Source organism: Sinocyclocheilus rhinocerous, unplaced genomic scaffold (assembly GCF_001515625.1).
Source record: "Sinocyclocheilus rhinocerous isolate Xijiao unplaced genomic scaffold, SAMN03320098_v1.1 scaffold481, whole genome shotgun sequence".
Taxonomy (NCBI): domain Eukaryota; kingdom Metazoa; phylum Chordata; class Actinopteri; order Cypriniformes; family Cyprinidae; genus Sinocyclocheilus; species Sinocyclocheilus rhinocerous.
Genome location: NW_015657695.1, coordinates 281,578 through 300,460, shown reverse-complemented (window position 1 = coordinate 300,460; position 18,883 = coordinate 281,578). Strand labels below are relative to the sequence as shown.

The 18,883-nt window shown below is 36.3% G+C and overlaps 1 protein-coding gene across 7 annotated transcripts in view; it reads right to left on the bottom strand.

The window, feature by feature from the left end:
• Window positions 1-18,883, bottom strand: part of srcin1a (SRC kinase signaling inhibitor 1a) — a 115,236-nt gene that overhangs the window by 36,485 nt on the left and 59,868 nt on the right. For all 7 annotated transcript variants that reach the window (XM_016529502.1, XM_016529503.1, XM_016529501.1 and 4 more), the window contains exons 3-4: window positions 10,099-10,125; window positions 2,070-2,265 (exon numbers count right to left, since the gene is read on the bottom strand). In XM_016529502.1, the coding sequence (XP_016384988.1) occupies window positions 2,070-2,265; window positions 10,099-10,125 (223 nt within the window). The remainder of the gene's footprint in view (window positions 1-2,069; window positions 2,266-10,098; window positions 10,126-18,883) is intronic.

Here is an 18,883-nt window from a genome sequence, read left to right as displayed (position 1 = left end):
ACACTTTAACTAATTGAATTTGGCTTGTTCCACATCTTATGCCATATTCATACTTTTCTAACAGAATGAATTCAAATGTTTTTCACAATGAACAGATTTATGCAGATTCTACGCAATCTGAATGAATGCATTTAGAAGAAAAGATTGTTTAAATAAAATCAAATAGATGAAAATTGCTGATAATAAACTGTGCAGAAATCTTACCTGATGCGTATCTGTTTTATTTATGTGTGACTGACAAATATAAAGTGTGAAAAGCATCACATTAGGTTTATTAGTCTATGTTAAAACTGTGTGATCCAAATGGATGTTAATTTTATATGCAATTCAATTGCATAAATCATAAATTTGATAAAGTGTTGTAAACTGCTGTGAGAGAGAGTGACAGACAGATTTTAGGAGGGATGTCAGTGACAGCAAGTCGCTCATTCAGGGCTGCTGACCTCCTACTGCAGACTTTTTGTCATTAGTTTTTGTCAGTTTATCTCGGCGCACTTCACCTAAAGGGGCATCAGGCGATCCTAAACTTCCTGCTGATGGGACAATAATCTCTCTGTGGGGAAGAGCTCCAACCGAATCACTTTCAGCAAATATTGTGCGCTTGCTGCTAACACACACTCAGCTATCAAAGTTCAACAACACTGTATCACGGCTAAGAGATACTTCGCACCATGGAAACCAAAGCTAAAAAACAAACTGTTGAAGGTCAGTTCATCTGAATGCATTGTACTGCTGTAATTAAAGCACTGCTATTAACTATCAACGAGTAGAAAACATTTCACAGTACCTAATTGCAGGACAGAGAAATGTCATCTTCTGCCAAAAGCAAACCAGAACAGTGGGGCACATGTTTTTTTGTCCACTGATTCATTTATACCACCCAACCCATTCAAACAAAGTGATTCAACAGAATGAATCAGACTTTCCATCACCGCAAATGAAAAACAACAGAATGTGTTTAATTATTGTGTCATCTCACTCAACTGTAAAGCTGCACGCACAATACAATGTGACATTTAAAGAAGTACCGTAATGTAGCACAGTGTCACATCACTATTAAAAACAGCACAGATATTTCCTGAGGTTAATCTGATTGCAACTTGAACTGTTCTTGTACTCCGAGTTATTTACAAGGAAATGTTTATCATAATGAATACTTAACTGTCTATCAAACATTCAAGTAACTTTCTGCATAACCTTTGGGATGATGTTTACATTTTAACAAAGCGTTTTGATTTTGAATTGCGCCCAGAAATGGTTTTGAAATCGTTTCTCAAGAGGCTTAGAGGCACTGCTGTTAAATTTAAATTGGTTATGCAGTAACAGTTCAGAAGAGTTTCATAAACAATAATTGTATTTGAAAGTTACAGGAAGTCGATTGGATGAATAAGAGGCACTAGTGAAGTTGTTTCATTTTCTATTATTTATGAGCTTTGTAGGCCATTACAGGCCTTAACAGAAGAGAAGTATGTGGAAAATTGTGTACGCTACCATTCAAAAGTTTGGGGTCAGAAATCATTTTAATGTTTTTTTTAAAGTCTGCATTTATCTGATTAAAAATACAGTAAAACAGGGATATTGTAAAATACTATTGCAATTTAAAATAAATGTTTTCTATTTTAAAATATCTTAAAATGTAATTTATTCCTGTGATGTTAAAGCTGAATTTTCCAGTCTTCAGTGCCACATGACCCTTCAGAAATCATTAAAACATGCTGATTTGCTGCTCAAGAAACATTTCTTATTATCAATGTTGAAAACAGTTGCTTGCTGCTTAATATTTTTGGGAAAACAGTGATACACTTATTTAGAATTCTCTGATGAATAGAAAGTGTAAAAGAACAGCATTTATTTCGAAATCTTTTGTAATATTATTAATGTTTTTACTGTCACTTTGGTCAATTTTATGCATCTTTGCTGAAAAAGTATTAATTTCTATCCAAAAAAAATAAAATTAAAATAAATCTTACGCACTGACACTAGTAAAGTTGATAACTTATTCTTGTGTTTATGTGGGCATAAGCGTTTTTGAGTGTCAGGTAAAGATATATGTTGAAGGTATATGTTACCTGGAGAGCGTAGTTTATTCTGGCTTGCAGAGCGGGAGAGTGGGAGGCTCTGACGGAAACGGTTCATGCGGTTGAAGCTCAGCGGCATGTCGGCCTCAGACATGGTCTCCAGAGACTCAGCAGATGCGAAGGACAGTTTAGACGCCTGGTCTGCCAAACCTGACTGAGTGGACTGGGAGTGACGTGGACTACGGCTCTAAATGACAGAGAGAGAGAGAGAGAGAGAGAGAGAGAGAGATTTCCAGCATTTTAAATGGCATGATGTAAAAGGCAGACATTATTTACTCACAAGGAGAAACCAAAAGCAAATTCCTCCAACCAGAGTAAATTACACCTAAACCTACCAAGTTTGTGCTCAAGCTCAGGGTGAGAAAGTAAGGCAGATAAAAAATACCTGATTCTCTGTTTGTGTAATGATGGGAAAAACAGCAATGCATTGACAGGAAAATCACTCACACACAAACAAGTCTCTATGGATATGTTTCTACAAACAGACTGAGACGCTAACTATTACACAGAACAAAACAGTCTGCCTCACTATAGCATATACAGTAAAGGTGAATCACACATCTGTGGATTTCTTGTCAGATGTTTCTGTTTATTTTGTAGCATTTAATAAAGAGGATCTACACAACCGCATCCTGGTGTGTTTCACGAGCTCAGAGACACCTGTAATGAGCTCCCAGGGTGCACTGGGGAAAGACTGGCAAGCTGGTTTGCAGAGCAGCGCGCCATCACCATACATCAAATCAATTCTCCTCTGTACTGCAAAAAATCTGCTTCTAAATCAGCATTTTTCCCTTTTTAAAAGCTGAACATATTTAAAACTAGACAAATTTACTTGAAAAGTGCGTTTGTGTAACAAATATTATTTTCAGAGAATATAAAACATTGTGCAAAAGTTTGGGTTCCTTAAGATATTTTAATGTTTTTGAAAGCTCAACAAGACTGAGTTTATTTGATCAAAATAGAACAAAATTAATACTGTGAAATTTTGATTATAATGTAAAATAACTGTTTCATTGTAATATATTTTAAAATATAATTTATTATTGTGATGGCAAAGCTGAATTTTCCAGTAATTTGTCCAGTCTTATGATCCTTAACAATGTAATTACAATTGTTGGTTTGTTTTGTAAAAGTCGTTACTGTCAGTTTGTATCCAATCAATGCATCTTTAATGAAAAAAAGTTTTGTTTTTTTTTTTAGAAAAAAATCTCACCGACCCCAGACATTTCAACAGTAGTGTATATCTTGAATTACAGTTAATAAACAATTATTTTTTCTTGTTTTAACCATAAACTGAATGACATTTAGAGAAGTTTATACTAGATTTAATTCACGAAAAGTGAACAAAAACAAATCAGCTAATTCACATTTATAAAAATAAAACTTATAAAAGCAGAGTGTGTTATTTACACGCAAGGTAAAAGCTCAGACACACACACACATAAATGCTGAGGCACAGAAGCAGTGCTGTGTCCGTTCCCTTGCAGACAGTGTCTGAGCGCAAAGGGGCCAAGTTGAGCTGATAGATGACCCCCCAGTGTAACTATAATGGGGTCATTTATCTATAAAATAAAAGCTTGTTTATCCACACAAAGATACATAGCCATATAGCTTTCATGTATCCCATGCTAAACTAAATGCTATACAAAAAACGTCCCTTTTTCAGGACACATTATTCATTCATTCATGCTGCTGCTCACACCATACAGTATTATTATAGCACAGTTTGTGCTGTTACAGTGTAATCAGACTTTAGACATTAATGTTTTTAAGATACTGCAAAAAGCACAAATGTCAGGGCATGTCAAAACTTCGCCAGGGCCCCAAAACCCCCTCAGACCCTAGTGGGTTATGGATAATTTTGAAAAAAATCCAAATAAGCTTTACAGATCTTTATTGCAAAGGGTTTAAACAATATTTTCATACTTGTTCAATGAGCTATAAACCATTTTTGCACATGCACCTTACGGTTTACAGGCAGCAGGCAATTAAGTTCACAGTTATAATAATGTCTGTAATGTGAGATTAAGACTAGCCTAAGACAGGGAGACAGGATGGACAGCTGATCGTCCTTGCAGTGCCAAATCACATGTATCCAAGTGTCCCCCCCAGACATGTAAAATGCCTTGGTGGAAGAGTGGACTAACATCTCACAGCAAGAACTGGTAATCTGGTGCAGTCCATAAGGAGGAGAAGCTCTGAAGTAATTAAAGCAGCTGGTGGACACATCAAATGCCTGTGAAACTTGTTCAGTTTACGACTGAACAAGTCATAAACTAGTTACATGTTAAGAAACTTGCTGGAAATGAAAGCAGTTGAAAGTGAGAGGATGTTTCTTTCTTGCCGAGTTTATAACGCGAACATGAATCTGATATGAGGTTTGACTGCATCGTATGATGAATTTTGTAAAGGGAATCTCTTTATGATCACAAAATACACATTTTTTGAGATAAGGGCAAATATGAGTAACTACAGATCAGAAGCTAAGGAATGATGGGACACATTGCTGCAGGTAAGAGCACAGACATCCAAATTTGTAAACTGCTGATACTTTCCATATACTGTAGATGAAATACATTTGGGCTTTCATAAATACTTTAATTCTGACTGTTGGCCAACAAACGGCAAACTCTCAGTTGTTCTGATGTGGTTTCAAACCTGAACCAAACTGAGGGAGAAAACGCAGCACACTGTTAATCAATGCTCCAAGCGAAAACACCCTTAAGACCATCCACATAATCAAGATCTCCTTCTCTCTCAAGCACTAATGCACTTTCAAACGGCTTTTTGTCAAATGCAATAAACAAACCAGCTCTCAAGTTTCCTTTCGAATTTGTATTTGCGTCAATAAACATGTCAGCGTGTGTCATATCACCTTCCTAAAGTGCCTGTATTTTCTGAATTAAACAGAATCAGGGATCCCTGCAGGATTCTCTGCAATAAATCTCCACCTTCATCGCACACACACACACACTTCAGTTCTGTTCCAACAGCAGGAAGGAGGACAACCTCATGCCAAAATATACATCTGACTAGAAAATGAAATGAAGGTAACAGCATCTGACAGGACTGTAGTGTGAACGGCATACGATTACGGTAAATACAGATGCAGCTGAGAAATCCACTACAACAACAGAAGCAGTAATACTAAATGCAACCTGAGGCAGTACAAATCTGAGAATGAAATCACTTAGTTATTCGCTCATTCACTATATACTGAGTACCACACAGTGAACAAACAAACTTCGAATAAAATACCATGCAATAATGAAATTAATCATAATAAAATTAAGGAGTTAAAGTCAAAATAGGGCACAATGTTCTGAAAGGATTTATTTTTCACGTTTTACCAGTATTTGGAATTTTACACTGCATTGCATTGTTTTAGAGTTAACGGAAATGTCCTTAAAATTAATGGATACATTTCCATGTAATGAGCTGTCAGTACTTTTTTCTTTTATTTGTTTGCATATGTTTTTGGAATAAAGTAAACAACATTGTTTAGCTGTAAAGAGAAATGTGCCCAGAGGAATATTTTAATGCACAAATATTACACTTAGTTCAGGAGACAAAATCAAATTCTCAGTTTGTGTTAAATTCACCTTGTTTTATAATCCTTTATAATTCTAAAGCAATAGTGGTAAAAAGATTGAGCTTGTTGGCTTTATATTACGTTATATATGTATATATACAGTATATACATGCATACATATTACACACACACACATTTGTGCTTATACTAAAAATCCTGACAAATTTAAATTAACGTGAACAGCATAGCCTACATCAAGTTTTTGAAATATGAGCTCATGTCGACATCTCTGATTATTTAAAGCTGAGCACAGTATTATTGAGGTCTATTTTGAAGCTCTTCTAACATTTGAGATTACCATTATCTTTTTCTTATGAGAAAAAACTGAGAAAAAGACTAAAATCTGAGTATGAACACCTATGCAAAAGTCTCCATTAGTTCTCCATTTAATTTCATTGCCGATTAAGATATTACAGAAACCTCTTTTGTGCGTGTGGGAATGAAAAAAAAAAAAAACGAGAGAGGCATATTTTTCTTTCCTTGTACATGAGAGAAGTGTGTCTATTTCAGATAAGTTGATGGGAGACATAGTATAATATAAGATATAATGTGCACAATTTTATTAAAATAACATTAACTATATCAAAGAGACAAGGAAAAGGAATGAGATAGAGAGCGAGAAAAGGAAAGAAAATAATTGCTCTTGAGAATAATCTTTCTCTCTCTCTCTCCTGCTATTGTTAGACACAGGCTGAAGGCACAGCAGAAATTGCTCCAGCAAATTGCAGTAGATTGTGGCCTATTCAGTCCAATGCTGAGAGAGGCAGGGAAAGCAAGGAAATGGTAAGCTGGTAGGTGGTCATAAAATGGCGGCATTCTCTGCACTTATCGTTGGGGACTAATAGCAATGATGAAGACTGAAATGATAAGAGGAAGGGAAGGAGGACAATGGATTAGTTCAGCACACCTTTACTGTCTGCTGGAGGACAAGCTGTGAGCTGTCTCCCAAAACAAGAGATAACAGGTGACACTGTTTAACAAAAACACAAAAGTAATGCTAAACTGGATATACAGGCAGTGCGACATGTGTCCGGTGTACGTCTTTGTTTATGTTGCACGTGATTTTTAGGATACCCTGAAACTAATTCAATGGGCTAAATTTGGTAATGACTATTTTTGGAGAAGCTACTTTAAATTGTAGTTCGACAGGCTACATTACTTCAGTTACTCCTAATACAGAAAACAGCTAATATTGAAACTACACGAAGAAACAATATTATTTCCTATGTGGCATATTACAAAATAAATAAATAAATCACAAAACTATATCTATCGAACCTAGGTTTATTGGAGAATCGTGCCTCTACCCACATTTTTGCAGAACTTCAAAAATCTACCTATATCGTACTTTCCATTCACTGTAGTTTCCAGCTGAAACTGCCACTAGTGGCAATAAAACAAACAAAAAAATTTTTCCCTTGCATAATATATGTTATGACCTCAGAACACTTATCATAGTGCATGATTTGTAAATTAACAAATTTTGATGCTTGCATCACAGAACCAGATTTAAATGCAGTAAACTTGCTTAGTAGCACACCTGGTACAGCAATGCTTTATTTATTTTTATTGATGGGGAGAGCTCAGGTATGAGAAACGATACAAAATCTCAAAGACTGGTAGAAGCAAGCAAAAAAATGGCATGGTTTTCTTCATCAAATGTGTTTTTATATCACATTTGCTTTTGTTAACACTTTAAGTTATGTTTAGGGTAGGGTTTTAATAAAAGCTATTTTATAGGCGATAGAGCATTAACCGTTAGTGCCACTCACTGGACATTTCATTTTAAAAACTGCTGGGATATCTACAAACGTAATGAAAGGTTGTGTGGTTCACGTATATTGGTTCGGGATGAAACTGAACTGAACTGGACATTTTACTTTGAAAGTGTTGCGAAATGTGCAAGAAGTGCACTTGACAGAAATGACACCACAGCCTAATTGTTTTCCCAAGTTTTACCTTAGAAATATTTACCTGACACCAACACAACCAAACTGGTAGACACAACTTTACAGTAAAAAATAACAACTAATAAAACACCCTAATTACACAAAGCGCTGTGATAAGCAGCAGAATTTAGCAAAACATTTCACTAAAATAAAGGAAAACATTTAAGTGATGAACTTAGAATTCAGTAGATCTTTTATGCATCCTCGCAAAATGTTTAACTAATGAATCAGACTTCCAAGAGCTACCTGAAAAATACTAGTTACTTAAAAAGCCAGAAAAATTGGAAAACAACTGAGGTATTGTCAAGATACTGAATGTTTTCATAGCACCACTACTTGAACTTAGCTACTCCCCAACACTGTCAATGACGAGCTCTGCCCTCTCTTCACTGTTAGCATATGGCTAGCTCTAACGATTCGAAACATCTGACAAAGAAAAGAACAACAGAAAATGCTAATGAACCAGCACTTAGACATCAAAACACATTTCTAAATGCGAGGAAGTTATCAAAGTAAAAAACAAGGCAGCACAAATGAGAGCGGAACCAAACCAACAAATCACAGCTCTGACAGTAATTTGCAGAGAGGCTAATTTTATGTGGCGTAACCAGCCAGGGGAGACGTTTGCTTTTAACAGGCATCTGTTTGGGGCCTCAGAATCTACACCTAAAGGAAAAAAATTTCTGAAAGCATCTGACAATTCATCTTACCGTGACAAGAACACGCAAACATCAGAGAAGAGAAGAGCAGAGAAGAGAAGAGAAGAGAAGGTCCATAATTCAGGAAAATAGACAAGAATAGAGAGTGTAAAGATTAAGAATTGGTTAAACGAGAGAGTTTGAGGTGTATCATGTTGCAAGGGATTTGGAGGGTCAGGTCAGAAGGAGTCTATTAGTCTAGAAAGTCTACAGTGAAACAAATAATATGATGATTCACAAACCCAATTGAGATGCCCAACACTAGCAGAAAAACACAGCAAGATCTCATTAGTCCCAAATCAATGTCGACATGTACTTAAAACGTGCTGTCTGCATGTTATTCAGTGTCTGGATTAGGCATGGGACGATAACCGGTTTCAAGGTATACCGCGGTTTGGGAAAAGTCACGGTTTCAAAACCACTAAAATTCTCCGTTATACCGTTCCTGCGGTATGCGCAGTTTTTTTACGTGTCGTCAATTTATTTTAATTATTTAGCCTGACATGTTTACTGTTCCAAAATGTTCTATATGTTTCTTAAAAATAAAATGTGTTCAGTGGGGGAAAAAAGTAGTTTTTTTACCCAGACATTTAAAAATAACATATTTTAGAGCTGTAATCACAATACCGTGATACCGTGAAACCGTGATATGTTTATCTAAGGTTATCATACCGTCAGAATCTCATACCGGCCCATGCCTAGTCTGGATAGTCAAATCTAAAATAAAATAAAAAAACCTGGCATTATTTCCAGACATAGAGAATGAGGGTGTGTCCGTTGACAGGAGGAGTGTAATGTGAGTAAATAAGTGTGAGAGTGAATATGAATGAACAGAATCAGGAGGATCCGATTACTGAGTCTCAGTCTAATGACACTGTTTATCACAGCCTAAGGCCATTTCCTGTGTCCTTCTACAATTATACACACCCTCCAACATCGCTAATACATATAATAGACATTTCATCCCTGATAGAATAAATATCATTCGCAATAGTACAGGTTCAATAACAAGGGATTTGATAGAGTACGTAAGCCTATAAAGTTTCTGAACCAACATCCTACCAGCATACTCGCTGCTGTGGCTTTCTGATTATTTTTTCCTACAGTCTCATTACCTTGGTTTTTAAGGTGCTGTGACAACTTAAAAGAAATCTAGTTTTTAAAAACATCTATAGAGACCCATGTGTTCAGTTCTATTAAGTTGACTTCAGCTGGAAGACTTTAATGGGTTCTGTGGGCAGGTGTGTAAGAAAATGGAGGAGAGGAAAAGAGATATAGAAATAGAAGATAGAAAGAAAGAACAGGGGAATGAGATTTAGAAGATAAAAACCAGTGAAGCAGACCATCACAAATCAGCCTCAGACCTGCACGGCCCATAGATCAATGACTTTAACACACCTGACACGTGATACACACCTATTCAACACCATAGACTTCAACTGTTTTTATCTGATGCTCTTTGTAATTACTACAGACTGTCATTCATTTTAGACATTTAAGGATGTCCATGTGAGCCACCAAAGGGTTGTTTTTGTAAGATTTATTTATCTCACTTTTAGCAACAATTATGTCCCCGCTACTCAGCCCAGACAGAATCCGCTGTCATTTTTTGCATTTCTTTGTTGGGAAATTTTTGGGATGTAAGGTGTATAAAACTACAACACTGGGCCTACAACAGACATCAATATACACCATGTACATACAACATAAGAACACACAAAAAGGTATCAAAAGAACAAGTTTTTGATATAGGGACACACAGAAGTAATCAAAGTACTGACCTTAAAGCTCCAGTAGTTTGGCTGTTGCTATGGAAAGAGAGAGACGAGAGAGTGTTACTTAGACATTCATCTCTGTGTGTGGTGAAACCCCATACACAGTCACCATCTCCAACCATCTTTTGTGATAAAAGAATGTGAAGGAAAATATGAACAGAGAGAGAGAGAGAGAACAGATCACAGTGAGGATATCTGTCAAAATTTACTGAGAATTTTGGACTCACATTCATTTCAACTCACTCTTAATAATAAGCAATTGTAAGTAACTACAACTAATATATTGCATAACTTAAGGCCTTTACACAAGAAAGGTAGAGCTGCTCTAATTACTGCTTTATTATTTATTCTGTAATTACAATATAATATTTTCATTCACCATTTGATGCAATACGTATTTATACCACCAACGCTAATGTTCAAAATTAAGGGCAGAAGGATTTTTTTATGTAAGTCTCTTATGCTCATCAAGGCTCCATTTATTTGATAAAAAATACAGTAACATTGCAAAATATTACTTCAATATGAATTTTCAGCATTTTCAAGAAACAATGTGCCTGCTTATTATTTTTTTGTGGAAATTGTGATAAATGTTTTTCTCCAAAATGATTAATATAAAGTTCAAAAACAGCATTGCTTTGAAACAAAAATATTTTGTAACATTATAAATGTCTTTACTCTCACCTTTGGTCAATTTACATTACAAACAATTAAAAGACTTACTGAGTCGAAAACTTTTGGTAGTGTATGAGCAGCAATAAACAGACTTTTTACACCACATATGCGGCTTCATATGCAGCGATTTGCAGAATAAAGACGGCATTAACGCACATGGTGACACAGAAACACATAATTCCTCTTGTCTGGTCATCATATGGAGCTGTTCTGAATGGGCTGGCCCTCTAAATGAGTCTGCATGAAGGTATTTTGAGGCTTTCTCTCATCTGTCCATCAGCTGCCCTGTCTGACGGACTAACTGACAAAATTGCAGAAAAAATTTAATTGAAAAGATCCCCTCTGTGTCTATGCTTGGCCTGCTGCCCAGACCTATCAATCATACTGAAATTGGTCAGCTGTCTGAAGCGATCACACCTATCTCTCCCATTTCATCCGTGAATTTCACTTTTACGGAAAGTCAAAGACATTACCAGGTAAAACCAGATTATGACGTTCTTTTTTTATTTGCTTGGTCACTTTTGACTCTTTTGTTGCAATTTTATAAAAAAAAAGAGAGATAGAGAGAGAAAGAAAAGTAATTTAAATCACTGCCATTTCCACCACAGAATGATTCAAGATGTGATGGAAATGACACTGTGGTGAAAATAATATTTTAAACACTAATTCGTCTGTCATGTACGTATGCCCACTGCATTATTAGACAGACAACATTACATTATTAAAAGACAAGTTAAATAAACTAGTTAGTCTGAAAAATGTGGTTAATTAAGTGGTTTATTTTCTTTATTCAGTTCATTAAGGCCACAGGGCCTAAAGTGCCCTGAGTTCCCATATATTCTTTGAATAAAACTCAGACTGTTTGGTGAACACAACCCTGATCGATCAAGACCTTTGAATATTTCATGGCCAAGTCTAGACTACATAGTCAGCTGATTAAAAGTGTGTGCGCGTGTAAAAAACATACATTTAGAGGAAAATATATTAATTGGAAAGCTTAACATCAACTAAACCTTTCCTTCTACACAAGGCCAAAAATGCTGCTGAACTCCCTTGAAGCAGGATGTTGATATCAATGGTGTATAATAGCTCACCGCTCATATAGCAGTACTTCAGCATTATATTTCTAGTAAAATAATATTCTGTGTATTCATTCACCTGCTTTCAACTTTGTGCAGTTCATCCTGCCAATGCCCTACAAGGAGCAGCAATAAGAAAAATACATGCAGCTCTATGAAGCACTACTGCAAACATGTGCTGCATGTATTTATATTAAATACACACAAACACCCCAAAGTTGAGGTTAAGACACTAGCATACACACATTGTATCAGCGTCTCTCCAAAAAAGAAAATACCACATATACCTATAATCATATAATATATATATTCAGTGTTGGTCAGTGTATCTGTGTTGCTGATATATGGAAAAAAACTGGCCAACCCTTCTCTGTGTTTATTCTGTTATAAAGCAGGTTTAACTGGTTTCTCATTTGAGCTGTTTTAATGATTGATTCCGCCCCTCCAGACAGAAATGGGTCAGATATAGGGGCAGGGCCTCACCTGCAGGGATTGATTCTGGGTTACCTGATGTCAGGTACTACTGAGCGGCAGATGGACCCATTGCATTGCTGCCAGGAGGTGTTCTGGTACTGAAGTTCAGCCTAAAGCCAAGCCTTTTGTACAGTTGATGGTCAATCCGGGGAGATAAACCGTACTTTGGAACAGCTTGAGATTTAAGTGCCTGCTCAAGGACGTAATATTAAATGTCTCCCAGCAGCATTTTTAAGCCAAAGCATTCTCGTATTACGTGGGACATGATTGTCTGAAGCATGAAAGGAATGGCAGTGTAGCCAGTCTATACACCCCTTATATTCAACACACACACACTCAAACATTCACCTAAAATATAAATGTAAATTAAAAGTGCATGATTCACTGGCTATATATAATTTTACATACATTTACATTAAATAAATATATAATTAAATTATGCTCGTAAATTATTTTCTCAAAAAAGTACTAATACAATTTACAAAAAAGTTAATATATAAAATTACATAAAAAAGTAAATATATAAAAATACATTTATTTATTTATTTATGAACCACATTTGCTTTTGATGACATCCCCCAAAATGAGATTTTGTCAGTTTTAGCAAACTCCTAGCAACATATCTCAGCAAATTTGTCTGAAAAGTATGGCTAAATTACAAGCGCACACACACACACACACACACACACACACACACACACCCCTTCACGGCCATTTCAATTTGTGCTGTGGTCTCCGGCCAAACCACAGAGGAAGTGAAAAATTCACAGCAATGAAAAGTCTCCTAAATCATTTTTATAAATGTAAATTAAAAGTGCATGATTCACTGGCTGATAAAAAGTGGACTTTAAAAGTGGATATAAGAAAAGCTTGTGGACATTTCTTTATTATTTTTATTATTCATAATTACAACAGACCAACCCTAGCCACCATAAAATGCAAATTTATATTTATTAACTGAAATAACACAACTACCGACGCCATCATATTGGATCATAATTGAGGGGCAACTTCAGCATCTTATGGATTTATGCACTGCAGGGCCGGTGGAGTGGAGCGGTATGAGGCTGGCGTCCTCAGTTGCTAAGAAACAACTCTAAATGGGGGATAATTGGCTTAGATAATTGTCTAAGCTGCGGCTGCTTTTGCCAGCAGAAAATCAACAGCATGTTTAAGGGTTAATAGATGATACAGGTGCATCTGAAAGGAAACATTTAAAAAAGGGATAAATCATACGAAACAGATTTCTTTCAGAACGCAGAGCTCCCTTCCCACATCACCCAGTCCATTTATGGAAACTAAAATTCTGTTTATACCTGATACTAACATTCATTTCATATGGACAGCACTAAATATGAGGGGTTCAAATTGTTTTGTGATTCGATCACTTAAACCACATTCTATCAGAATCTATCAGTTTCACCTGTCAATCACCCATTGCCCTAATGTAAGTGTTTATTCGACAGTTACATAAAATAATGGTGAAATCTTTGCAGAATTTGCCTGACATCAACAAGCAGCAACACAGACCACATGAAAAAGCACATCCAAAGTACAGTTAATACAGTTACTTGACTAAAATAACTGAAAATTCTGCTCAGAACATAATGCTTGTGGTGAGATAAAAATTTGGATGTAAATTTAATAATATTGTGCCATTTTATCAACACGCACTGATGCACTAACTTTAAGAGTGACTTTGAAAACATTGGTGTTGAAACCATTTTCACCCAGAAATTGTAGTACATTTAACAAATAATTACAAAGAATTGGCAAGTAACACTGAGTTGAACATGAAATTTTGAAGTAAAAAAATCTAAAATAGTAGCCTATTTTACTATAAAATGCACGCCAATATTCTTTGTTTTATTCACAAGTTTGAAAAAGCATTTTTAAAATGTAGCCACAAAATGAGAGCCTCGAGTACAAATGGTCACAGTCAACGCATTTGCAACATGTTACTATCAGGTGAAAACAGCTGACCAGTTGTGATCTGTACTGAACTGCATCGACACATGGAAGTTAAACTATCAGAGGTTATTTACATAAGCCAACCTCAACCCTACAGTAAGTCTTAAAGGTACAGGAACAAATACAGCTTGCTATTAAATGCTATAAAGTGAAAACTGGTATTGAAATATAAATTACGACACATTCTCGTGCAATAATCCTTAACAAGCATTAATCAGGAGGTCAAAATAAAATACTGCAAAAGTGCAATAGAGCATGTCCCCTTTAAACCCACCTCCTGCATGCATCAGAAACATAGTGGCTTTTGTTTGCAAGTCAAATGCCACCATGTGCACCTATACGTCAGCATTACAACCCAAACCACCTTTATTAAAGCAGAAGCACATCCTCGTGCACGCTAAACACAACGATCAGGCCTGAATACTAGTTGCATCTGATCCTGTGACCAGCATTAGTCTCCACCTGAGAAACATGTGTCAGCCCAGCAAGACTACATCCAGCTATACACTACCTGACCCGCATGCAAAACAGCTCTTCCTTCCCATCACATGCACACACGCATACAAATACATACATTCAGAACATTCATGCGCAGATACACTCACACTGTAAAAATCAAACCCAATTGGTGTCCATCTGCATGCAGTCACCACGTCAAACAATCTCACAATAACCAAACAAATGAAGCCGTCAGCGCGAATCTCACCTGCACCTGCATGCATGTGCGCTAGTGAGTGTGCGTCCTCCCTACACACACACACACGCGCGTGTGCACACTAGCTAGATGCCTTCAGTCTTAGCAGCTGGCTGTCAGGTGTGCAGAATACTCATTCTCTTATTCCTGCTCTCTCTCTCTCTCTCTCTCTCTCTCTCTCCGGCACATGCGACTACAGGTTCTTTATTTAATTCATTACAGCATCGGCTGGCTACTGGCTGCTGCTTTAACTCTTCCGTGCTAGAGTCTCGGGAAAGGGCTGGCAGAGGGTAATTAACTCTCCTCCCGCCGGTTTACACACCGTTGCACTCATCTGTCCCCTCTCTCGCTCTCTTCTTGTCCTCTTCTTCCCCTCCCCCTTTCCATTATTCCACCACGGCTACAAATAAATGAGGAATTCCTGTGAAGCGTCTTCCTTCAAAAGTGAGGATATTCCGAAACCCTTCCTCTTTTTCTTGTCTCTCTCTCTCTCTCTCTCTCTCTCACTCTCTTTATTCCTTGTTCTCTCGCTCTCTCTTTCTCTCCAGGCTGACCTTTGCAATATGATATCACCAGTTTCCATATAAGGGCGGTGTTGCCTTGGCAACCATGGACTCCACCTGTCTCTCACCCAACCTCCCCGTCTTTCTCTCTCTCTCATTTGATCCTATCATCTCTCACACACTCACTGGGCATTAATGTCACACTCAGGTATATACTGGGATGAGAATCACATACATGAGGATGAAAGAGCTGTAAAATAGGTGATGAAAAGAAAAAAAGAGAGCCCTGCTGAAAAGACTATCTTAGACCAGCATGAGTTCCCATGTTTATGCTGGCTTGGTGCTAGTCTAGATTGTGGACTATCATAGTTATGTTGTTCGCCAACAAAAATGCTCAATGACCAATCTACTTAAAGGAATAGTTCATGCAAAAATGAAAATTTGCATCATTTATTCATGTTGTTTTAAACATGTATGATAGAGTTGTGCAAAAAGATTGTACTGGTCATTCTAGTCAACAAGGTCAATGTAGCTTTCAAGCTTCAAATAACGATTAAAAATGTATTCTTAAGAACTAGTAACACTTTAATACAGAGACCAATTCTCACTATTAGCTAGTTGCTTATTAGCATGCCTATTATTAACATTTTGGCTGTTTATTAGTGCTTATAAAGCACATATTCTGCATGTCCATATTCTACATCCCTAATCCTACCCAATACCTAAACTTAACAACAACCTTACTAACTATTAATAAGCAACAAATTATGAGTTTAAGGCAAAAGTCTCAAAAAAGTGAGAAATGGACCTCAAAATGAGGTGACCAAACTACTTTTATAATACTTTTAATATTATATATTTTTTATGTCATTCATTGTAACTGCATGGAAAAAAAAACAAGAGAGACTAGTGATCAACCAATATATAACCTAGACTAATAAAAACATTTTTTTTATTATCGCCGTCAGTCAATAAACTGTTCAGTCCACCACCAGGACTTTTATTTTGGCATCACTGAAAACTCCAGCATCTGAGCTCAGATGCTCCTGTTTTCAATCTCCAATCTAGTTTTATGTTTTTTAAAGCAAATTATTCAGCAAATACATATTTATATATTTTAAACAAGTCGTTGAATCTAATAAATGTTTAATTTTACAAACAGTGTTGGTTACAGTGTTTATTTCCTTTTTAGTATAATGTTTTTAACAATTTCTTTTGTAAAAAAAAAAAATTGGCTTCAGCTACAGAATCAGAAGTCTAAATTTTGAATCAGTTTATTTTATAGGTTTGTCCATCAACTTCAAAGTATTTTTTTTCATATTGATTCATTTTCAGTGTACTGTATCAATTTCTAATTGAATACAATTTTAAATAATGTAAATTTCATTGCAGCGTGTTATTTACTATATTTAAATTGTGTAATACATATTTCAGCTTTACGTCGGTCGTTCTGCCCTCTGAGATCCACATCTGCCATCAAAGTCAAGTTTTGAACAACATGAGGTAAATAGTGAGTAAATAGTGACAGAATTTTTGGGTGTACTATCCCTTTAAACTAGTTTAAGAAGCCTGATAGGGACACCTGATAGTATGCCACAACACAGTATATGCTGCTGACCAGTACTGCAGGTCATTTCAACAGGAAAAAAGAACAAGAACAATGGATTGAACATGAAATCATTTTCTTGGGGGATATATTGATGGAGAGATATTGGGATGATGGGTATAATTAGAAAGCCGAGGCAGAAAAGTCTCTTTTTCGACACTCATCCCTCTGAAAATATCAGTGCAGGTGGATTTTGAAAGACTTGAGCGTAAACATGTCTGTTAAAACCTGCGTGTCTCTCTCTCTTTTCATGTGCACATCTGATTGGCTGATACTGGTTTGATGCAGTGACATCATCCATATTTGAATTCAACATTACGTCACCCTCCTCCATAAGAACCAGTTGTTCCATTCACAGAGTGGCTGCTGTTTCGCTGCACTCTAGCATGCAACTGCCTGTTTTCTATGGTGAGTACAAAATGTTTCAATGACATTTTGACAGCGTTTCTCAAGCTGTGTAAAAGCTGGGGAGATGGGGGCATATTAAGGCTATGTCACCAGTGACTGAAGTGTTTGTATGTGTACTGCAGGCTCCATGTGTCAATGCCTCCTTCAGAAGACCTCTCAGATGGGTACAATTTCAAAGCCACATGTTGTGCATCTTGTGTGTGTGAGAGTGTGTCCATGCATGCTTAATGTAATTTACACAAGCAGCACATGTTCCTGAATCAACATCCTTTTGTAGTTACTGGAGTAACACTGCTGTTAACCAGTCAGAGGCTTAAGGATGTTGAACCAAGAACCCGTCCTATGTGTGTGCATTTTTCCAAATACACACACTATACCAACATTGATAATAATCAGAAATGTTTCTTGAGCATTAAAATAGCATATTAGAATGATTTCTGAAGGATCATGTGACACTTAAAGCTGAAAATTCAACTTTAACATCACAGGAATTAATTACATTTTAAAATATATTCAAATATAAAATTAAATTAAATTAAATTAAATTAAATTAAATTAAATTTAAAAATAAAATAAAATTAAATTAAATGTAATAAAATTAAATAAAAATCCATAACCCTAACCATTAAAAAGGATATTGTTTCCTGTACTCGCCCTTAACTTAACCCTGGAACCCTGACAGAAACCCTGTCTAACAATAACATTGATCCAGCAACATCAAACAAGGTAAGCCTTGTACATACCTGTTCACGTGCGCTTCTCTCTGCGGTGCCCCTCATGCTGCCATGCGAGGGGGATGGAGAGGGTGGTAGGGAGTGCTGGGGAGGGTACTTGTTCTTCAGGTGGTCCATGAAGGCATCCCGCTTGCGTTCCATGTCGGCCTTGTGCAGGTTGGAGAGGGCCTCCAGGCTCTGGGCGGCGATGACCGTGTGCCGGTGCTCAGAGGTGTGGACCAGCCCCACATTGGAGAAGCGCCGCCCGCTGTCATTAAAATAGCATATTAGAATGATTTCTGAAGGATCATGTGACACTTAAAGCTGAAAATTCAACTTTAACATCACAGGAATTAATTACATTTTAAAATATATTCAAATATAAAACAGTTATTTTAAATTGTAATAATTTCTATAATATTACTATTTTTACTGTATTTTTGATCAAATAAATACAACCTTGGTGAGCATAAGAGACTTCTTTAAATAACAATCCTAAACTTTTGAATGGTAGTGTACAACATCATCTCTAATACGACAACAACTTATTAAATAATAGACTGAAAATATGTTAAAAATAGCTAAAATAAATCAACTTTTTATAAAAAACATTTCACAGAAGACCATGAATGGAAGTTACTGTACTTAAAAAAAAAAAAAAATATATA